Source organism: Pomacea canaliculata, linkage group LG11, assembly GCF_003073045.1.
Source record: "Pomacea canaliculata isolate SZHN2017 linkage group LG11, ASM307304v1, whole genome shotgun sequence".
Lineage (NCBI taxonomy): Eukaryota > Metazoa > Mollusca > Gastropoda > Architaenioglossa > Ampullariidae > Pomacea > Pomacea canaliculata.
The window spans coordinates 19,754,707-19,778,090 of NC_037600.1; the positions used below are offsets into that span (position 1 = coordinate 19,754,707).

The 23,384-nt window shown below is 40.5% G+C and overlaps 3 protein-coding genes across 5 annotated transcripts; 2 read left to right on the forward strand and 1 right to left on the reverse strand.

Moving 5' to 3' along the window:
- Positions 1-286: 286 nt before the first annotated feature.
- LOC112576329 lies at positions 287-3,608 on the forward strand. The gene is made up of 5 exons (XM_025258689.1): positions 287-335; positions 779-1,078; positions 1,765-1,977; positions 2,522-2,622; positions 2,879-3,608. Exons 1-5 carry the CDS (start codon positions 302-304, stop codon positions 3,095-3,097), a joined length of 867 nt encoding a protein of 288 aa, XP_025114474.1. The 5' UTR covers positions 287-301; the 3' UTR covers positions 3,098-3,608.
- Positions 3,609-5,008: 1,400 nt separating this feature from the next.
- Positions 5,009-12,290, forward strand: LOC112575367 (multivesicular body subunit 12B-like). 3 transcript variants are annotated; one of them, XM_025257176.1, is made up of 10 exons: positions 5,009-5,077; positions 5,707-5,810; positions 6,384-6,491; positions 6,855-6,945; positions 7,185-7,320; positions 8,920-9,030; positions 9,302-9,408; positions 9,796-9,857; positions 10,253-10,303; positions 10,809-12,290. In XM_025257176.1, exons 2-10 carry the CDS (start codon positions 5,730-5,732, stop codon positions 10,866-10,868), a joined length of 807 nt encoding a protein of 268 aa, XP_025112961.1. In that variant the 5' UTR covers positions 5,009-5,077; positions 5,707-5,729; the 3' UTR covers positions 10,869-12,290. The 3 variants fall into 3 exon arrangements, with proteins under 3 accessions (XP_025112961.1, XP_025112960.1, XP_025112962.1); XM_025257175.1 differs by having other exon boundaries at positions 5,027-5,077; positions 5,730-5,810; XM_025257177.1 differs by lacking the exon at positions 5,009-5,077 and adding an exon at positions 5,259-5,496.
- On the reverse strand, positions 12,252-22,391 carry LOC112574692. The gene is made up of 12 exons (XM_025255920.1): positions 21,783-22,391; positions 19,933-20,245; positions 18,497-18,683; positions 17,975-18,164; positions 17,706-17,845; positions 16,793-16,915; positions 16,237-16,388; positions 15,927-15,970; positions 15,586-15,708; positions 14,887-15,096; positions 14,451-14,550; positions 12,252-14,054 (listed from the first exon to the last, which is right to left on the reverse strand). Exons 2-12 carry the CDS (start codon positions 20,141-20,143, stop codon positions 14,020-14,022), a joined length of 1,515 nt encoding a protein of 504 aa, XP_025111705.1. The 5' UTR covers positions 20,144-20,245; positions 21,783-22,391; the 3' UTR covers positions 12,252-14,019.
- Positions 22,392-23,384: the final 993 nt, after the last annotated feature.

Consider the following 23,384-nt stretch of genomic DNA (forward strand, 5'->3'; position numbering starts at 1 on the left):
TCTTAGCACACATACCTGTACGAAGACTCCATCTTTACAGGTACTCATCAAATGACTGCCGCCATTTTATAATGTCAAGACCTTTGCAAGATCGGGGCTCCTCGTTCCCAGACGCCAACGCGCACGACCTCTTCGTCAACACGTCCGAGGTCGACACCATGTTTGCTTTCAAACACTAAAGAGGAGTTTCGTAGATCGAAACTGTTACTAAATAATTCAATTAAGTGAATCTTAAATTCGGTCCATGTTGGTGGCGTTTATTAGCAATACTAAAAACAACAGAGATGAAGTTCAGGGGACGATGAATGTGTGTGCGTGTGTGAGTTTAATTGTGAGTAAGTAAGTAAACATGAGAGGATGTACGCGTGTTAAGTAATTCCAATCTATGTCAGGCTGAGGTGTGGAGGTGGGATGTTAGTCATAACAAAGCACATGCGAGGGCTACATTAAAAAATAAATTTAATGCTGTACCAGTCTCTTCCCTTTCTCTCCATATTGCCCAGCTATTTAAGTATCAATTTGTCTACCTACTATACTGGACGACCTTCGCTTTTCATTCATCAGGCTTTGTTCGCGTGCACAGCATTCAGTGCTAGATGCTGCAAATCTTAACGGAACACACGTCATCACTATTAACATCTAATTATAGAGGAGAAAAAATTTGTTATCTCTACATGTGACAATACCATTAAACTGCAGTGGTCGCAGTAATAGCCTGCACCTTTCCGGCGACATTTGCCATGCTGCAAACTAAACATCCTCTCTTCAAACTGTCCAGGGTATATAGGAGCTCTGCCTGCCGTCAGAAGGCAACAGCAGCCCTCCTCTTCCTCTCAGCCTCCTACAGCTGCATCGCTCGAGCCGATTTCCCACCCAGGCCATTGCAAGATGACGTCACTTCCGGTATTGGCATGCTGCCTTCTGCTCGGTCTCTTCGTCGCCATTTGGGCCCAGGACGCGGTGACGACGGTGGAACCTCCTTCCATGAAAGACATCGAGGGGAAAATCAAAGACAACGATGACCAAGCCCCCAAAGTGTTGAAGCACATGTGCGAGCAGATGATCGACGAGATGGATGGTCAGTGTGCAGATTTATCTTCTCATCCTTTCACATCCTCTCTTCTCTTTCTTTTTATTCCCCACGAGGGACCCAAATTTCTCTTTTTTTATGTCCAGTTAAAGTTTTCTGCTTCTTCCATCCGATATTTATGGGCACCCTTCCTTTTCTTGGATATTTCTAGTTCAAACTAAAAAATGTGTGCTTTTAAAAGGATCGGCTAAATTCTTGTAGTAATACTTGTTTACGAGAGAGTTCTCAGAAGCGAATGCCAGTTTTAACCCCTTTAAAGAAAGGGATAAAGCTTTGTCTCGGTATTTCTCTTTACACGACTTGGTCTTTTTACACAAGCTTGAAGTTTAACTGCCATCTCATGGTTGTCCCGGTAACATGCTGATTGGTCATCGCCGACGAATGCGACTGAAGTCTAGATAAAAGAACAATGCTTGTGACGAGGAGCTTGATATAAACCACCCGATAATAAGGGGCAGTGCTGAAGAGGTTGGAGGTTGTTCGATCCCAGCCTCACAGTGCACAGTTTAGTTACTTGATAGCTAACCCTCCAGCTGGGTGAAAGGTTTTTTTTTTTTCCTACTCTAATGAACGAATCAACCAGCCATTGGAAGTGCTGGATGATTCGTTGGAACTCAGCTTCACACAGTACAGCTTCGTCACTCCATCACTTCGTTGTTGGCTTTCTCTTTCAGAAATGGAGGCTGAACCAAAAGAAAAGAGAAGCAAGCGGTCTGCAGGCTATGGCTATGGTGGTCTTGTTAACTACGGCTCGGCCTACGGCGACGACGGCTACGCTGGCGGCTATGGTGGCTATGCAGGAGGCTACAACAACGGAGGCCACATCAGCTATGACCAGACCTATTCTCATTCTCCAGTCCTGACTTTCGTCAAGGGCTTCAGACCCGGTAATTAATTTTCACGGTATCTGTAAAACTCGAATTATTTGAAAAAATAGGATTCTATGCTGGTCCTTTCTTAACCACTAACGAAAGTTTGACAAAGAATATAAAACATCAGAAACTGGATCAAACATTCATCTATACTTTTCGTATTAAGTATGGCTTTCAGGAGCGAGTTTAAACTGACAGGAGAGTCCAAACTAATTTGAATGAACACACTAAGCTAGTACTCAACCTATAAATGAAACTATATTTAATGCTCGGAAATTTTTTACTCACAATATACTATCAAAACTTGACGGATGGAGTGCAAACTATGTTGTGAGTTAACGTTTGATGATGATGTCTCATGTTGTATCGATAGCAAACTCGACATCGAGGAGTTCCAAAGTTAAAATTAAAAAAAAAAAAAAAAAACACCACCAAAAAACCTCATTCAGTTTGAAAGTGATCTTGAGAGGGATAGAAGAAGGTAGATCACTGAAATCGTATGTTTAGTTCAAAGTCGAAACAGGTTTGAGAGGGTGGATTCTTGGCTGGCGTTTTGCAGGCAAGTCCTACGTGGAACAGGGCAAGGTGATCCGCAACTACTACCGTCACGGCTCCTACGAGGTTGCCCTCCAGCACTACAAGTTCATCCCCGTCATCAAGGTCAGAATCTTAGAGGACACAAGCAAATGTATCCTCTGTCATCTTCAAAGCCCCCCTCCCATCTCTCTCTACTCTCTCTTACAGGTGTCTTAATATTAAAAGAGTGGAAAATCTGAGACGATCACAATCTTTCTTCTGTTTAGTCATTAGACTACCTTCACTGTCTTTCCTGTCTTGAGGAGTCCGTGCACTTTTATATCACCTGAAAAACCTGTATATTGAGAGCTCAACCAATGCCATCTCTCGTCTGTTGCAGGTGGTCCCATTCACATCCTATAACACCATCGGCTACACTGGACACATTCAAGCCGCTAACGACTACACCGCCACCATCTGCAAGGACTGCTACTACGGCTACCCCAAGATCGACGTCATAGCCAACAGGTCCCCCTACAGCTACGTCACCCGCCGTTTCGTGTACCTTCCCGAGTCCTACAACATCGTGGGTGGTTATGGCAACCATGGAGGATATTAAAATATGGCGGACACACTTACAAGGTCACGTGAAGTGGTATCACTATGGCTGAGGAGAACTCTTGAGCTTTACAAGATTTCATGGAGATAGCATATTATAGTTTCTATAGTCTGTGGTATAGGTTTGCACTAGCGCAATTATTATTGGCTTACTCATTTGAGGACGAAAACAAATGTTTCGTTTCAACTGGTCTGCTGATAATCCTTTGCTGTACGGTGGCTCTGTTCAGATTAGTTTTTAATGTCTTTTTACGAATAAGGACTGTTGAAAGAAAAAAAAAGAATTTGATCTTTTTTTTATATAGACTTCTTCCTGATTAAGCTAGACGACTATATAAGTTAAAGGTCAAGTTTTACTAACGACAGTTTTTCTCACATTTTTGATTGTGAAATCGCTATCGTGTACAGTTCGGTAAATCACTGCTGTTTCGTGGCTGCCTTTGTACAGCGAATGATTGCTAGTGTACAAGATGCTTCCCGTTTGTGAGTAAAGACTGTTTTGAACTACAAAACTATTCAGCCTTTTTTTCTCTCTTGATGTTTTCTTTTTAATTGAAGGACACACACTAAAACAAACACACAAACAATTGTGCACGCATCCGCCCATGAATTATAAGAAACTACATCTGACATATTAAAGGTATAACAACCCTAGACTAAACGTCATAATTACAAGGTCTGAAGACAATCATGACAAAAAAGTCAAAACAAACAAACAAACAAACAAAAAAACAAACAAACAAACAAACAAACAGACAGACAAAACAAAAACCAAACCAAACAAATGAAAGTAAAATTTCGACTAACAGTATCTGCCGTCTTTCGCCAAAGGTATAGTCCTGCAACCATATAGGGTCGTTGGGGAATGAGGTTTTGGATATGGCTTTGTGTATCCAAGATCGATGTATTAGATAAGATACGATGCTGCCTCCTGTATCCCAGAGGAATTAAGGAAGCACAGGTTAAAGCCAAACATAGCGAATTCAACACTACCATTACACATTCATCCTCACCACAGCCAACAGACCTCTTCATACTTGTCTATAATCAAGATTCATTCACACATGGTAGACTTCAGAAGTCGCACGGTCCTGCATATAGGCACAAAGATTCGGCGACCCGACGGGAGCTGACGGAACTCTACTCAAAATATATGCTTATCATCCCGTAGAAATGTAGATACTTTTGAATAAGCTTTTAAATAGTCTCCCTGTTTGAGATTCTGAAGGTCACTCGGGGCCGTCCCAGTAACTTTTATGTAAGTGTATAAAACTCATTTCACAATGTTCTTGTCCTTCTCTGGTAAATTGTTGTAGTAACATATAATGGACGAGAAGATGAGCACACTCTCTTCATGGGATAGGTAGAATAGCTGAAGAAACCTATGGAGGATTGAAAAAAAGACTTCAGCTTCCATAAAAAGAAAAGGCTCTGTTGAACCTTCAAGTGTGTTGAGTGTTGGCATTCAAGTCAAGTCTCCTGTCGAGGAGCAAATACCATCAGGACTTGCAGAAAATTTTTGACAGGTCTTCACCAGTGGCCATTTTCTTTTATTTGGTAAGAAAGTGTTTCCACCGCTTCGGTGGGGAGAAGGGAAGAAAAGCGAAGTACCCTAAGAAGACCCCTGACACCCAACCCTGCGGACAGGTATCACGCACAGCGATCGAGCGTCCCGAGAGGAGATCTGAACCCCGAGTTTCTCGCTGCAGTGATCGACAAGCGAGTCACTATGCACTACAGGGCGCTCGTGTCAGTATAATGCTTTTCTATTGAGTATATTGAGAAAGCAGATCGAATCACACTTTCATTTTGCTGGTATTTAATTTGAAAAGGATAAATAAACCTTGGTAAGAAGTAATTTCTGGCGAAAAGCTGCTGATCCTTATTGTGTTCCATTCTCATATTCCTGTTCTCAGGCAGTTCACGCATGCGCATCAGCCAAATAGGATGTAAACAGAGTACCGACACTTGCCGATCGGGGGTTGAGTATTTATTTTATTTTTGTTTTATTTTTTTATAATTACGACCAATTTTAATATCTTGATGAGGCAAGCTAGGAAGATAATTTTAGTCTATTATCTATCCTCGAAGCTGGAAAATAGTTTTACTATCCGCGATCGCCCACAAATCATTTAAGGTTCCTTTAAGTCGTTGCGCAAGTCTTAACATTAGTGAGGGAGTGTTGTGAATTACAAGTTATCGTTTCCACAGATCGGAAAAAAAGTTTTGTTTACAGGATAAGAAACTTTCATGTTTCATAACTTGTCTGCCTAAACGAAACGACTTCTTAGCTTTGCTAACACATTACTCTCATCATGTTCTGATGTCATTTGGATGATTTAGAAAGTCTTCCGTAAACTCGTATATTTACAGTTCATTGACAATATCCAGTGCTTTCAGGTAAATTTGCTATAGCAAATTATAATCTGAAGACAGTTTAGTCTGTTATCAAACAAAGGTAAAATTTTACTAGCCTTATTGTGCATATGTTTGTGTCATTTGTTTTATGTGCTAGTTTGCATAGTCTGTGGTATAGGTTTGTTGGCAAGGGGGCATCCATAGACATATTTAAAAGTCTTTAGTTAAAAGCTTGTATATTATTTTTGACAGAACTTGTGTTTTAATTTGGCGAGATGGATCCACCTGCAGACTGGCCAATCACAGGAGTATGCATTGTCAGTGATCCAAATAGGGCACCCCCAAATTATACTGTGGTAAGTAAGAATTGGTACATGCCGAACATTTAAAAACATGTAATGACATGGGTGCTGTTTAAGTCCAGACAGAAAATAGCATTTGCTTACAGTTAGCAGACATATAATGTATTCTGTGGATAGTTAGCAGATGTATAATGTATTCTGTAGAGCAGGGGTGGGCAATTAATTTTCCCAAGGGGCCGGATGAGAAACTGGGATGGTTCTAGAGGGCCGGATGAGAAACTGGGATGGTTCTAGAGGGCCGGATGAGAAACTGGGATGGTTCTAGAGGGCCGGACTAATATAGTTAACTCAGTTTTACCCAATACTGTATATATAGTATATTTACTGGTGGGCGGCCAGCGGGCGGGCCGGTCAGAGACAGGAGGCGGGCCGGATCCGGCCCGCGGGCCGGCGTTTGCACAGGTCTGCTGTAGAGAGTCTAGTTATCTGCTGTATCCTTCTCCTCCATCAACCTCTACAGCTCAAGAGACTAAACTAAACTTATAATGTGTATATGATTTTAGTTTTATGTCATAATGCCTTTTCTCTGACAGCTGTCCTCAAACTTAATGCTGAACTTTTTTCCAGATTGACAAAACATATGACAAATCAGAAGATGCTGACCTCTGGAAAGATGGCCCTTTACGTCGTCGCACAATGAGATATTTATGTGTCAAACGCTCAGTGCCAGACCAGGTAGTGATGTTTGTTTCAGCCTTGTACATAATGTACACATGAGAGCATGAAAATATTTATATATGTGTCTCACATACTCCCATATACTCACATACCCCCATATACTCACATGATGTATAGTAATAATTGAGTGTAGATATTTTATCTCAAACACATTGTGTCAGAACAAGCAGCAAAATGTGCTTTCAGCAATATACAGAACACATGGGAGTATGGTATCTGCATGTGCACATATATGCACTTGCACCACAGCAAAAGGATCAGGCACTTGTACCCATGCTGTCAAAAAAAATGTAAATCTCATATTTTTATAGCTTTCCTTATGCAGTTAAGATCTTCATTGCTTTTATAATTTGCATCCAGACAGATGATGTTCTTGTTGATGTCACATTTATCAATGAAAAAGATCCAGTGCCTGCTGGCTTTGCTGTTGTAGACACAACACATGATACACGTGAGTTGTAGACTAATTACAAAATTTTATTGAAATATTAGAGATGGTAGGAAATGTGCCAGTCTGTTGCTAATGTCATGGACAATTCTAATGAAATCCGTGCCTCCATACTTCTATTTATGTAACATCTTTTTCTAATTGAGTAACTTTTGCTTAGTACATACAAACGGATTGAAGAAACAAATTGATGTGCATGAACATAAAATTTGTAATCTGTTATAGTTTATGCTTCTTTCCAGGAGAGAAAGCCCTGCAAAAGAAGCAGTTATGTCTTCGCTGGATGGTGTCAACAATGACAAACGATGCCATTACCGAACTGATATTCCTTTCGTCAAAAGCTTCCCGCAGACCTCCAGGTGGATATACACTGATTGGGTAAGTTAGACAGAACAAGTACTGTACTTTAATATTCTTTGCTATGTTGTGATTGTTGCTCATGCATTAATCTATACTTTGATGATTACCAAGTGAAGCATGAAGTTCCCTCTCAAACAGCTGGAACATGGAAGTGAATGACCTTACATTAGCCGTAAGCAACCTGCAGCAATCCACTGTACAACTACAAGTAGTCTTTCAGTAGATTCCTTCTCATTGCAACATCCCTGGCTTAGAGGCAGTGACAGATTGACAAATTAGGGAGAGAGGCTGGCTTTAGTGACCCTCACCCAAGGCATTTTTTTCCGAGGCCAAAACATTAATTAAAGCAAGCCAGACAACAGGAAAGATAGTTTCATTAACATCCCAGCTACAGCGGTCAAGACCCAGTTTACAGACTAGAGTGGGAAGAGCAGGGATCTATTATAAGACTGAGAATGAGCCACTCCAGACTCTGACATCACAATTTTATCAAGTTTTACATAAGAGAGTTACCAGAGTGCCCCTGCAATACAGCCCTAGTGATGGTGGCCCACTTCATGCATAACTGTCCAACCAAAAAGACCAGCTAAGAGCAGAGACATGGCCTACTGACACAGGGAAATGAAGAATCTTTGGATCGCTGCAATGTCCACAGTGCACAGCAGACTTTGTTAGGACCTCTGAAGTCATTGTCTGAGCATTCAAAAAAGAAAAAAGAAGTATAAAGCCAAGTTCCTCAAGATGCTTGCTAGGTAGTATAGTCTTGTCTTTAGTTTATTTGAGAAATCTTCAGTTAGTTTTATTAAAGAAAAACACAGGTGGATTGAACTAAATTATAACTACTAATATTGTTCAGGGCTGCAGCCACTCAGACCTTGATGTGATATTTATGTTACAAGTCTCTTAAGGGATCTGCCCTTGTCTACCTGCTTACCTTACCTACTTACCACCTTGTTCAATCCACTTCACTTCTGATCCACTACTCTTTGTATTCCTCAAACCAGATATGGTATATTTGAAGATGAGTCCTGTCGTCCACTTCTGTTTGATGTACACATTATTTTATTTTATTTGGATGTGTAGGTGGGTTCGTGCGTCTATACATGGGTGCTTATATGTGTGCACTTTGAATTGTTCTTGTAAGTGTGGGTGGTTTACAAATGCTGTTGTTTTTTAGCATGGTGAGGAACTGCTTAATCAACAAGCTTATTTTTGTGACATCATGAGAAATGAAATAGGGAATGCTTTATAAAATCAAAATAAAATTTTTAATATTTAAAGGCTCATATCTTGCTAACATAACATTTTTTTTTATTTTTGTTTTGGTGGGCACAGATTTTGGGACTGGGACTTGAAACATTATTACTGCTTGTGACTGCATTCAGTATGTGATCTTTAATCAAACGTGGTCAAAATTATAGAGTATATTGCCTGTGTTCTGTGAGTTAAGCTCACTTATTTGAAAATAATTGGCAATTTGAGTTTGCTGTGGTGGACAAAATTGAGGGAGAAATGTGGGACAGTATTTAGGTATACATATATATTCAATTGTTTGTTTGGCATATGTTCTTGTCACATGACAGATGCTTTGTTTTGGTGCTTTTTTTTTAAATATAGTGAAACCAATAGCATGTCTTTGTGCTTTAAAATGGGGAAGCTACCTAAACCACCAGTTCTGCAGCCTCCAGCAGAGACATCACAGAGCTATCCTTTAAAGGCATTTCACATGTGAGTGTGTGTATATTTACTACCTCCAGGCTTCAAGTCAGTGATATTCTTAGGGGAAGGGGGAGAGAGAGAACATTGGTAACTGACACAATGTTACATTGAATGAACTGAATTAATTCTACTAGGAAATTGCATCTGGCTTCCTGAGCTAAAGGCAAATGTTAATTGTATATGGTGGAAGGGAGAGATGCTAAAAAGAAGGTCAATATTTTCTTATTTATGTATGCATATTTTTATTTGTGAAGTCTTTAGTTTTCTTTTTCAATGTAAGGGCACCTGTGGCTTCTTCCTTGCCATATTCCTTACCTCCAAACAAGCCTTCAGGAAGTACGGTTTTGCGCCCAGAGAACATTGCCAGTCACACAAGCACCATCTCTCGTAGGTTTATTTGTCTTGCGTAAATGTTTTAAGCTGTTGTTTTCCACTAGTAAAGACGTCTTATGATTTAGATGTGTTTTATTTCTGGACATGCAGTTACTCATATTTTATGTCTTTCTGAAAATCCACCTTTTCATTGAAACCATTTCTTTAAAGCATGCATGTTTTTTTTTAGCACTGACATAGCTTATTTTGTGGCCCTTGTTCAAAATGTTAACTAAGTTTGGTATGTTTAGACAGAGTATAGCAGTGGGTAAATTTTACCCTACAAAATTCTTATGTTTAAAAGGAAACTCTGAAATTACTGCTTTTTGGAAATTGCAGTCACTGTCACTTTTTGCAACTGCTTTTGAGTGTTCCTATTTTTATCTTCATCTTTGTCCTCAGCAATTTCTGGAATTCCATGGCAGCTGAATCCCAAACTCAAAAACTTGACAGCGTTTTTAAATGTAAGACTAACTTTTAAAACAATGATTGTTTTATTTTATTTTATTGGATCAAGAAATGTACGTTTTTCTTTATGCAATGTCAACTAGTTTTGCCTGTTCATCATGATGGGTAGGAAATGCATATGAAGAAGAAATTAGCAAGAAAGAAATCTATTTATAAGTTGCCTTACAATTAGTTTAAATAAATAAAGCACTATTTTGATAAGTTTGTGTTGGGTTGTATCATAAGTAACTCAATGTTAAGTGTTGCAACATCACTTCTAGAAAGGTAGAGGGCAGATTAAATTGAGGTGACTATTTAAAGTTGATATCGAGCACTTAAATTTTTTTGCTTTTAACATTTTCTTAAGAAATTTTGTGTTTCTCTTTCTTATTTACTTTTAACATCTGTGCAGATGACAATACCTGAAGTGCGCTACAAAAGCATCTTGGACATCGAGAAACAGGTAGAGTTATTAGAGAAACTAAATTACTTTCACTTTGCTGACTTATCCTGCTAAGACTTAGATGGTAACAAAAGTATGTCAACATTTTTTTAGAAATTTCACTGACAGAGAAATACTTTAGACCTATTGCTGTCTTTTTATCAACACATTAAATGCAAAAGGATATGGGGAAAAAAGAAGACAAAGAATTATAGATAATGATAGCAAATAAGTAAATGGTTTTTGACACAGTTAAAGAAAGGACAAATGTTTTTGTGTATAACACAATTCATTCCACAGATTTTGTTCCATAAGTAAATTAGCCATCATAGCAACAGTGGAGAAACCATTGTACAGTACAATGAAATTTGATATAAGGTCAAATGGCAGTGGTCTTCTGTGTAGTATTTGATGAAAATCTGAACTCAAATTATAGACAAAAGACTTTTTGAAAACATTTTAAGAAAGGTTTAAGAAAAGATTAAATGCATGCAATGAAGACAAGAGACATACTTTATGTGTGCAGTATGATTATGACTTCAGAGTGGAGAACTCAGCAAGCCGGGTCCAGCCAGAGAGAAGTTAACTAACCTCACCTTTGAGGTGATACAGAGGAGAGCACTTTTTCAGGCATTAGTTGTAGAACCTAAATGTCTTGCTTTGAGTCAAAGAGCTGTGGATTGTTATCACACATAAATGGTCATACCTTCTTATCATTTTTGGGTAAGCAAGATTATGTTTTCATTGTTTGCCAAACTTTTAACAGTCATCATCTTTTATTCCTTTTGTTCATTATTGTGACTTATTCTGCATCTTCAAAGAATAAGAACTGGAAACAAATTGCATCAGGTATGAATGTAAGTAATTATCTGGTCATCACCATCAAGCTCTTTTGGTATCACAACCTTTACTAAGTAAAAAAAGTGGTAAGTTTTGTAAAGCTGCTATTTATGCAGGAAGTCACATAAAATCAATCTTTTAGTCTTGTATAAACAGCTTATTAGAGAATTGAATGTTATCTCTTTCAGTGTATTCATAAGCTAAATGTAAAAATGAATATTGTCAGTGGCTCAAAACTGATGCATGAGAAAGATAAATATCTCTGGTAATTTGTATAATAAGTATGAACAAACTGTTTACCTAAAATTATTAATTTACTGAACAACAGTATTCTGGACTGTAAGGCATTTCTGGCTATTGTCATGTGACCTTTTGTACTAATCACCTGATGATGCAGTAGGGTCAGAATTATGCACTGAATACCCTGGAGGCAGCATATGCCCAGAATATGTCACACACATTGAATGTTACTAACTCATGGATACCTCACTTAAATGAACATGAAGCAAGGTATATTGATGTATTTTAGTGCACTTTTTAACAGATCAAACCATGGAATGTGTCATCCTGCTTTCTTGTGGAATAACTAGATATAAATGAAAATGTTTGCATGATGCAAGTGTTATATGATGATACAATTTTATAAACATTTCCATTTTAAGTTTTGTTTAATTTTGTTACCAATTTGTCATTAGATTTATGTGTTGTTAAAATTTTACAATGTTTAGCTTCATTTTATCAAACATATAAACATGAAGTGCTACATGCATTTTGAAAACTAGCACAACAAAAGTTTATGATATTCTTAAATATTGTGTTTGTGTTGCTTAAAAGTCTTGCTAGTGTCATAATAGTGGTGATGTAATGCATTTTTGGCACCCAACCATAAGCCTTATGGGGTAAAAAGTAGGTTTGAAAGTGTGCATGTCATGAGTATTTTTAAGAAAAACGAGAATTATGGCTGCAGACTGAACATCTGTCATCCTGAAAGCCAAAATATTCATAATGTCGTGCAGATGTATGTAAATCTTTGTGAGTGTGTGTGTGTTGGGTGGGTGGATGGGATGGGGTGAGAGTGGAAGTGGTCCACTAGTCAACATGAGCATGCATGAGTGACAAAGATGCTTGATCACAGTTGACATTTTAATAAAGCTTTCACTTTTTATGGCGCAGATTATTACAGTTCATTTTTCATTTTGGAGAAAATGTACATATGGATATTAGGAGGCTGTGATGGCCTTTTCAAATTCAAACACTTTCCAATATTTTAGAGTCAAATTGTCCATAGAATTTCATGACCTTTATGGAAAACAGACTTAAAACTCTTAAGTAAGCTGCTATAAAGGGAGCAGTATAACAAACATCACTCAATTGCACCTTAAACTGACTCAAGCATTGGTACATATATATGTTTTATCTACTTTCTTGTGTCAGGTTCTCATATCCTGGTTTAGTGGCAGTATGTTGAATAATAACAAAATGTAGAACATGCACATTGCATCAGTAAACCATGTTTACTAGAAGGCAACAGACAGCATATCCGGAAATGATGTGCATTGCCTGTTCAGAAATGTACAGCATTCAGGTCTTCACAAGGTCTTATGTCGTTGAAGGGAAATAATCCAGCTGGGAAAAATAAATCGCGTCTGATACCAAGTAGCCTCCCTTTAGCATCCAACACTTGACTAGGGCATATTTCGCTTCCATTTGGGCAACTGGAGATGTTGACGGCAAGTAGTATGTACTACTGGCCAGTCTGAGACAAAAGTATCTCGTGCTGAAGGAAGAACAGTTTGGGAAGGAAACAAGTTCAGATGCAATGCTGAGGGCTGCCAAGCAGCATTCAATGCCTAATTTCAAGGCTGTTCATAACTGGACTACAATAAACAAACCTTTGACCAAGTTTAGTCAAGCTTTTATGTATCCGTCATGTAAAACCAGAACGGTTCTAAAGGCGGAGCTTACTTCACCGACACCAAAATCAATCACGAGAGATACAGCACAGCACACACTCAATCCCACTTTAGGAAACCGAGACACTAGGGTCAAACTAGGATATGATGTTACAGACCCTGTGTATAATTGCAGGAACTGTGACACCATAACCCAGTGTCAAAGAAAATCTTTCAGTCAACAGGACTTGGGTCTGTGTATAATTTCCATTTGTCCCTCTTCTGTGTTACCTTTGCCAACTGTTCACATATTGATTGTGATTTAAAACCAGGCCACAAACCATCCTCCATTTTTATCTGCCAATCATCCTAGCTATTTACATTCTTTTGGTTTTGATTTAAAGCACTTCCACTTATTTGGGAATAGAAATGGATAAAGGTATGAATAGGTAAGAAGGAGAAGGGGGATATGGGTAAATGAAAAAGTAAGGAAGGATTTGGTTATGTGTACATGTATAGGAAGGTAAGGCAGAAATGGCAATAGGGATAAATGTATGAAAAATTAAGGAGAGGATAGAGATTAGGGAAAAGGTCACTGATATATCCCTTGTTTTGAGTGAGACTTCTTCCACCTGTTAGCAATTTCGCATTGTGGGGGAAAAGGACAGAAATATGGGGCAAAAGGTGAGTTGTGGTGGTGGTGGGGGGGAACCTGGCTATTTCTTCAAGCCAGCCTACACACCACAACAAAGAAGCTTTGTCAATATACACATTAACAAATCCAGCAGTCTACCATAATATCACTGTCAATTTTTAAATCGATTGGAATGCAGATGTACACTGACAGACTTGGTGCTAGACAAAGTAGGCTTGTTAGCCTACATACACATATTTAAAGAAGGGAGTGAGAAGAGGCCTGGTTGGTTGAGTGAAATATAGTAAACAGCTGGCTCTGATGACTGATTTTCTGCACAGAGATGATGAGGAAAACAGCCCAGGTTGGCATCACATCAAGGGTAGCAACAAGACCAGGGCCGTTCCTGCAAACAATAACAATTCTCACAGTCTTTCCGAGTTTCAATGACAAAGTAGAAAAAATTGATAACTTTGTGTATAAAATTTCTGCCTCAATTTTGGTAAAGATAAAGTGAAAGAGTGGTCATGAAGACTGGTACAGATATTATGGGAAGCTGAGAGGTTAGTGCATATAAAATAGGAGGGGAGGTAAGGCATACGATCGAGGGAAATAATTCAACGATGATTTTGTTTTAAAAACAGAAAACTGCTGAAAACTCTTACTGTGTCGACCATATATTAAGAGTTATTACGTATATCGGATTTTGTTTCATGGACTGTGAATATATATATTGGTTAAGTATGATGTTTGTTGGAGCGACTGTTGTAGTTTTGCGCTAGTAGGCTAGGCCTCTGGTTACCTAAGAGATTGCACACTGCTATACTGCAGAAAACTCCAAACCAGCTATAGCTGTCCATCAGGACCCGGATGATGGGCGGTGAGATCAAGTTGATGACAATCTGCAATGAAAGACAAAAAGATGGTGCGAACGTGGGAACAGAAAAACGCATTGCCCCTTCCAAGAAAAAAATATAATGTCAAGGAATCCCTTTGCCACTTTCGTTCTCCCTCCTCCATCCCCATCTAGATGATCTACCTTCTAGCTAGATGATCTACCTTCCCATGGCTTTCACTGTAGATAGGGGTGTGTGTGAGGTGGATGGGTTTTGGTGTTTCACGCCGTGCTAGCAACCAAAACAATATCATAGCAAAACAATCAAAACTGTAAACAGATGCCACATGAAAATATCCTCTATGTTGGAACCACTCTCCTAACAACCAACCAACCAACCAACCTGCACCGTGGAGATGAGACCGTAGTTGGAGGCGTAGTGCGTCTGTCCGAAGGTGCGCAGAGCGGCGAGAGGGAAGAGGATGAAGGGGCCGGCCAGGTGGAAGGTGATGGCCACGATCCAAGCGAAGTAGAGCGCGGGCCCCACCTCCAGGCTCCAGTACCAGAACGCCGACAACACCGTCGTGCCGCACAACAGCAGCATCAGAGTCAGCTGCAGCATGCACACAGCTAAGGGGTAGTACAGTACAGATATGTTCAAACCCATTGGTCAGAGGCAGATCATTGTTTTAAGTCGGGACTACTCCTGCTCACTATTCCTCCAGTTTATATGTTAGTTTCTTCGTTCACGTTTTCTTTCTTAATATATTTGGTTTCCTCTTTCCAAATCTACAATTCTCCCTCTCTCTCAATTTTTTTCTCGCTTTCTTCCATTAATTAATTATTCTTTATCTGTCAAGTCAAAGTCAAGTTTTCTTTATTTTTTGTTTCTATATCACCGTCTCTTTCCTTTCTGTTTTTTTTTTTTTGGTTTATTTTCCTATTCATTCCTTCATTACTTCCCTTCTTTCTCATGTGTGCGTATGTTTATACATATCATCCATAGCACATGCACAAACGAAACTGGACAGCAATCTGTGTGTCTTTTTGCTGCATCACGTGACCCAAGCACGTTGGTTACATGTAAGGTGGCGGTCGGTACCTTGATGCCCAGTACGTCGGTCAGTGAGCCCCAGAAGAGTCTGCTGATGGCCACGAAGACGGTGGAGACAGTGCCGATTGATGTCAGCAGGTGGTCGTTGTCGATGCGGCTGGCACCAAACTCCTGCGACATTAAACACAGGCTAGAACCAGGCGTGAGTTGCCACAAGTCGGGAGATGGCAGAAGTTCGGTGTTGGTACAAGTTATGAGTTGGTGCGCCAAGTGTTGGCGCAAGTCAAGAGCTGGTAGTTTGGACAAATCAAAAATATGGGAATATGGACAAGTCAGGAACTGGCGAAAAGTCAATAGTTGAAAGAAACAGGTCTGACGAGAGCACTTACCTTGTAATAGTTGTTCTTGACGATGTAGGCATAGTGGTTCATGCCTAACGCCAGCCATAAGATATAAAACTCTTTCTGTTTCAACACCTCAAGCGGAGTCATATCCCTTATCTCGCTAATCGACCTGAAATTATTTAGACAAGTATTGTCGAGATGATGCAATTCACCGTGACAGTCATTTTCCCAATTTGTACTTGTATTTCTCCTACTCTAGAGAGTACATACTTGGTGTATATATATATATCTCATTGTTATGTTATCGGTAATGAATGCACTGCAGACTTTGAGAGAAAAGAAAACCAAAGCTTACACAGATTTCTCAGACTTCGTGTCTGGTTCTTGTTTTTCGCAGTCCTTGTTAGATGCTGGAGGGAAGCTATCGTTTGAAGTGGGCGATGCTGTGGGTGCAGAAGTTTTGTTAGCGAGCGTGGGCTTGAGCTCAGTGGCGTCTGCTTTGTCGACCTGATTATCAAGAAGAAATTAAGTCAATCATAAAATAGTTTAATTACTCACTAAAATGTGATCCATAGTCAAGCCTAACCATTCTGAAAGAAGTAATCAATCAACCAGAAGCAAATAAAACAAACACAAAAACTACATAATCAAGCTAGCACATGGATAAATCCTTTGAGCAGTTGAAAAGTTTGGATGGATTTGTGACATGAATTTTAACTGCAGAAAGTTTCACTACAAGAATTGTAAATAACTTTTTGATAATACAAACATTTTATGATTATATAAGTATGAAAATAGCAGTCTGGTCTTTTGAAATAACTAACACACACCATTTCCCCCACAACACACATGTGTACGACACTAGAAAAGAACTCGTGGACTGAAGTATCAAATGAGCGATCGCGGCTTACCTCGTCGTCAGGTCCAGGGTCCGGAGAAGGATGACACCGATGATTTGCAGGACCAGTGTCAAGCCACCCAGCACCAGGAATAACTCAGGTACTCGGTCCAAAATAAAACTTTGAGAAAAGTAACTGTGGATTTGGAGGAGGGGAAACAAACACACGCTTTGATTTTACAAATGTAACAGCAATTATTGCAAAAAATCAACATTCTGAAAAGTTGGAAGCGAGAGCCGAAGAGGGTAAAAAAAAAAAGATATGAACAATTGCAACTAAGAAGCATGTTTATTAATGTCATTAATTAATTATTAATGTTTGTAAATGTCAGACGGCTTAACTGTGTCAACCCACGATTGAGTGCAACACGACCGAGGTCCTGGGTGAAATACAAAACTAACCGAGGCAGTTAACTGTTTTAATGATGAAAACAAAGACATGGGCTTCTTCAGCTACCACTTGTCACATCAAGCTTAAGAATATGTATGAATGAAGAATTAACGACGCCTAAGACCATAAAGACGTTTGAAGGGAGGAGGAGCTGTCATAAAACTATTTTCTTTATTTTTGTTGAATGAGAAGAGGAAGCGTGGGCGGATGGCGAGTGTTTTGCGTGGGTGAGTGCGAGTGTCTCATGGTGACTGCTTTTTCTTTGATGTAACGAGATATGTGAGGCGAAATGAGACAAACATTACAAAGAATGCTGCTGATGATAATGGTACTGATAGCGGAGCGAGGCAAGAAGAGACTACAAACGAGAAGAATTTAATCAAATGCGAGATGCGACAAACGGGACAAGTTGGAGGAGGATGTAAAAATGAGACCAGACAGGACAAGACAGGACAAGAGAGGACAAGACAAGAGAAGACAAGAGGAGACGAGATGAGACTATGTAACGCGAAAGAAGGTGGGAGAGGATACTGACGATGTTCTTGCAGTGTGGACGTCGGGGCGCACGTTGTCGGGGTTGATGTAGAAAGTGATAAGCTCGTTATAGAAGACGGCGCCGCCTCCGAAGCCGGTCAGCAGAACGCCGCTGGCCAGCCCCACATTGCGGGGCATCCACTGGGTCAAAGGTGATATACGGTCATTGTGGATTCAATGATATGAACACACACACACACACACACACACTCCACGCCTAAACGCGCAGGTAGCATGCATAATCAAACGATCACACACACACACGCACACTCGACACACACTCGCCGACAGAGGAAGTGACACTAGCGAGGTCTCTGTCGCTGCTTTATTACCTTGGAGACGGTGGGCATTGGGCGGTCCATAGGCTAGTCCGGCCCCCAGTCCTCCCACTGCTCCGAATACGATGATGAGGGCGACCATGGAGATCTGCACGGCGAAGTAACTCAGAAACGTGGCGCCACTGGTCAAGACAAGCGTCAATACCTTAGTGCAAAAGCTTAACAAAATTACACACACAAAAAAACAACAAAAAAAAAACAACCAAAAAACCCAACGGATTGACAGAATAACGGTAAGTAGTAAATAACAAAAAAAAAAAAAACAAAAAAAAACAAAAAAAAAAAAAAAAAAAAAAACAAAACCAACAAACAAATGGGAGAAAGAAGGGAAAAAAATGACTGAAAACAAATAGCAAAGGCGAGCCAAAAATCAGAGGTACAAACAATAAGTTGGAAAGAAAGAAAGTAGGAAAACAAGGAAATGGTAGAATTACACGTGTGACCAACACTACACCTGTGAATAAACATGGCGATGATAATGGTGACCCGAGTGCCGATGGCGTTGGACAGGTAGCCGGACAGCACGATGGCCACAGAGAAGGCCACGAAGAAAGCGGAGAAAACCCACTGCGGGTCCACGATCTCGTCTCCCCCACCCTGCTGACGCCGGAAGTAAGACGCCAGGTAGGTAGCCAGGTTGCCTAGCAATGAGACGTGGAAGAAAAACAGGTACATGCATATAAACGTCTGTCGAATCTTAAAGGTAGGTTGTTATTCTCTCTCTCTCAATAAAAGGCTTCACAAGCTCCCGCTGAGAAAGAGAACAAGAGAGACAGAAGGAAAGGGAGAAGATAGAGACATAGAGAGAGATGGAGGATTAAGGAGAAAGAACGCCAAAACTAAACATTCCTGACAGACACAGTTATTATAGAAAATAGTTTTATATACGTTAGAAATTGTATTTTATATTTAATTTATAGAGAGAGCAATGCTAACCATCGTTGGGTGTGAGAGCGTGCAATGAATCGGCATAACGACAGCAATGAAAAAAAAAAAAAAGGGACGAAAAAAGATAAAGTAGGATGGGTATAATCGTTCTCAGGTTGTTACGGATGGCAACCGGAATCAACAACGCTCGTGACTTCAAATTTTTGCTTGGCTTTGCGAGACACTTTTAGAAACCATTGGTGACGATCTGGCAACACGGCCAGCCAGCATGACAGCCACCAGGTGGCTCCACACGCAGGACAGGACGATGATGGGTGACAAATTACCCCTCGTCGCCACATGCAGCAGAAGGCAGTTAATGAATAACTGTTAATGTGTAATCTATCACTCACAGGGTCTTTAACAAAAAGCGTGCAAACAGCCACGTACATTTCACGTAGTGGGCCGTAGGACTGTACGTGGACGGGATGGCAAAGTGGTTCTGTGAAGAGGTAGACGTAGTGACTACAACAGCTTGTTTTCTTACAACACTCGACTATTACGAGGATTATAAAATAGTTTTTCAGTGTACAGAGAAAATAACTGTCCACCATCATAGTTTCTAAGGAGCTACATATCTACATGTCTGGAGAAAGTAGTTGTCTCATTCTTATTGAGAGGGCAAGGGTAGGGGTTGGGGGTATACTATGATTAGTGTTATGGACTCCGGAACAAGTGACCAGTTTGGTGCTCTTCCCTGGCCCATGACACTCCACCTGCACACCCAACGGGTATACGATTCAAAGGACGGAAGTTGAGAGTTGAGCTCGATTTTTCACATTGAACCACTTACGGTTTACGGTCGTAGGTGCACCCTAAGCTACTAAAAGCTGCTGAGTCGCACAGGCAAATAAACTGTTGCCAACAGATGGTGTCTCGTCTCATTAGCCACCATAATCAACACACACCACCACAACCACCACCACCACCATACTCAACACACACACACATTCAGTGTCTCACCATAGTACCATGGCACGCCGATCGGCAAGTAGACAAAAATCCCCCCGAGGACCACCGAGTACCGTCGCTGTCGGTGCCAGAAGTCGGTCAGCCTCTTTCCCAAGGACCTCCCGCCGCTGTTTCCGGTCGTCTGCTTGTCGTCCGCGGCCTGCTGACCGAGAACAGCATGCGCTGTCTTGGCATCCGCCTCCTGCACCACCTCCCCGTTCATGGCACCTCCAGCAGCAAGATGCTGGCGTCGGTCTGCCCCAGGTTCGGACCGCTGGCACCCACTGATGATGCTGACGACGAGGACGACGAAGGGGTTCAGACCCTGCTTAACAAAGCAAAACAACTAGTTATGTCAGCGGCTGCGAACTTACTGGGGCCGGTTGCACAGAACATCCCTAGGGACTAACTGACTAACCATTGCGAAACATAAACTTTATACAAGATATCCGCGGTTAGGCTATGCATCCACCTGGAGCCTGGAGACATTCTGTGTACCTGGGCAGGTTTCTTCGTTATGGGAGCTCACCTTACGAAAGAAATGAACAATGCCTGATGCACTGGGTCCCCTTGCATGATAGTGTGTGGACATTACATGCTTTCTACGATAATTGTAATGATGAGTCAGACAACAATAATGATGGCGTCGATGACGACGTCCATGATGATAAGGCAGCAATGATCTTGTAAGCTCTTGACAGAAACAATCGCAAAGATCCGAACAAACTACCAAACCACAGGAAGCAAATTGTACCACACCGATGGTCAGAGTTATATATAAATATATATATTACACTTACGTTTTGGGGATTATACTGATTGATGGTCGATATATCGTGGAACACATGTTGCTTTGCGGATAAGCCAGGTGATTAATGAGCGGCTGCTCCGTGACATGAACTGAGTTAAATGCTGAGTGCACCTGATTAGATCGCATGACTTCCAATTTTCTTTTTTTCCCTATGAATTGTATGAGTGTTGTTGACTGGATGCCAGTGTCTGCAGCTCATACAACACACCACGCCAACATTGAACTCTTGAGGATTAATTAAAAAGGAAGGCAGATGAATGCGAGGAGTACGGGAAGAACAGGAAATGGAGCGGCAAAAGCCAGAAAAAATCTTTGATTCTCCACAATATTTTCTTCTTCCCGCACCCTGTTCTCAGAGCATATTTTTTTTTTTTTTTTTTTTTTTTTTTACTCCGACTCAGCAGCTGCTGAGCTCATATCACAGACAGCTGCAAACCCATGTCACACCCGGAGGAAGAAGAAGCACGAAAAAACCAAAAAGCCAGCAACAATCTGAGCCTCAAACCACGGTCCTCATTTGCTTCAACCACTGACTATTTAGTGAGTAAAGCTGATATCATTTCTTATCATTTACTTTTTCATTTGAAATTGTGAATCTCCTTGATTAGCAAGCAGTTTTTTTCAGCTCAGGCCCTTGAGTTGGCAGGGTGGGTTTGGGAAACGATAAAGGGACTTGGATCAGCGGAGAGTGGAGGAGCTCTCCAATAAAAGAAAAGTTTTAAATCTGTTCTGTTTTTTCACTTATGACCTCTTTTCCCCTTTTTTAATTTAAAGAGAACATTTCCTCACAATATGTTTTAAAGATGATCATAATAGCACATGTTTATCGCCCAGCAGGTCGCGCACTCTACTCCGACCAAGAATAATAATAATAAAAATAAATAATATTAAGACATTAGTTAACAATAGCAAGCTACACACTAAGCGCAGGTTAACGGACATTAAAGCAAGAAAATAAGAATAAAAGTAAAAGAATGCATTTGACTAATAAAATACTTTGTAAAATGAATCACGTAGACGCAAATAATTAATGACACCGTGTGATACTTACATGCACTTGAGTGCTGTCACCAAGTGTTAGTCTCTAGTCACGTGAGTAGTTTATAGTAAACCGTCACTTTTGGTCACTGGCGCCGTTCTGCTTCGTTGACAGTCCAGCTCGCAATATTTACAAAACACGAATCGCTGCACAGCGGCACGACTTGCGACAAAACTCACATCCTGTGATCATCTTCGTTAGAGCCGGTGAACCCCTTCCATCTCCACCACTTCACAGACTTGTTTCGAAGCGACCTTTTGGTAGGGCAGAAGCAGAACCAACTGTCAAGCAGCCTGTCCCCGCCCATCAGTCGCCTGGCTGCTGGGCCCGCTGAACCGCTCGAGCCAGGCTCCGCAACAGCTTGCGGCAAGTCGCGCTGCGTCGCGTCCTACGAGCGTCACGTCACGTCACGTCACGGTCTGACGCGCGAGGGCTGATAGGAGGAGGATGTGTTTCCAGGAGACGGCGCCTGGCAGTGGAAAGTGACGATGACAGAAACCGCACAAGAAACAGACTATTCCAGTTGTAAGATGGTGTCGGTCTTTCATCAAAATCAAATTGTAAATAAGAAGCAAGTGTATGTATGTACTTCGCAAGTCAGGTGCAAGCCAAGTCGACAAAAAAAAAAAAAAAAAAAAAAAAAACAAAAAAAGGAGCTATGTGTATATAAATGGAATTTTCTGCGGACACAAAAACATTCGACAGACTGAAAAAATGTACCCGGAGAATAAAAAGCGAAAATGAAGCGGGAGGATCTTCAAAGGATAAAAAAATCGCCATAAAAAGCGGCGCTGGGAACTCAAGACAAGAGGGAGAGGAACTGGAAACAATTGGCGGGTATCGTGAGAGAGAGAGAATCTTTATTTACGAGGCTAAAAGACTAAGCACAAGTTATACTTTTTTTAATATCTAGTCCTCTATCAAAGTAAACTGAACACCACTTGACTACAAAGCAAAGGCATTAAAAAAAATAAATAAAATAAATAAAAATAAAAAAAAAATGAGGAAAATTTGTTTATATACGCAGATGGGGGTCGATGTTTATTTTACACGGGTTTTTGACTAATGAATCAGTAACATATGGTGCGTGTTCTTTTTTTTTTTTCCATTGTTTGTTATATTTACTTTGAGAGTAAGACCGCTGCAAAGCGATCAAACGTTTTGAAATCCTGCTTTGAGCTGGTATACACTGGACTCCACTGGCTACAGGTGTGAAGGAAAGCTGTTCCATGTCTTGAATAACTATTCTTGGTATGAGAGTATTAAGTTCCAAAGATCCACTTATTATTTTGGTAGAGAATAGTGCAGAAAGTCTAGGACACATTTTTTCATGTTAGTATTTTATAGACGGGCAGTTTGCTTACTATGGAGAGAAGTACAAGCAAATCATTCTACCCTCGAAACTAGAGGAAAAAAAAAAACGACAAAAGCGAAGAACTAAGAAAGGTATGAAGTTAAAATACAAACAGGGTTAAATCGTTGCCCCAAAACCCTCTTATTCTGTAGCATATGTAATGTTTGTAGATAAACTGTCCCAAGTCCGTCCATTTACCAGGTGTACCGTCAGCGTTTTTTACACCACCACCTTGTGCTGACATGCAGATAGTTAATATG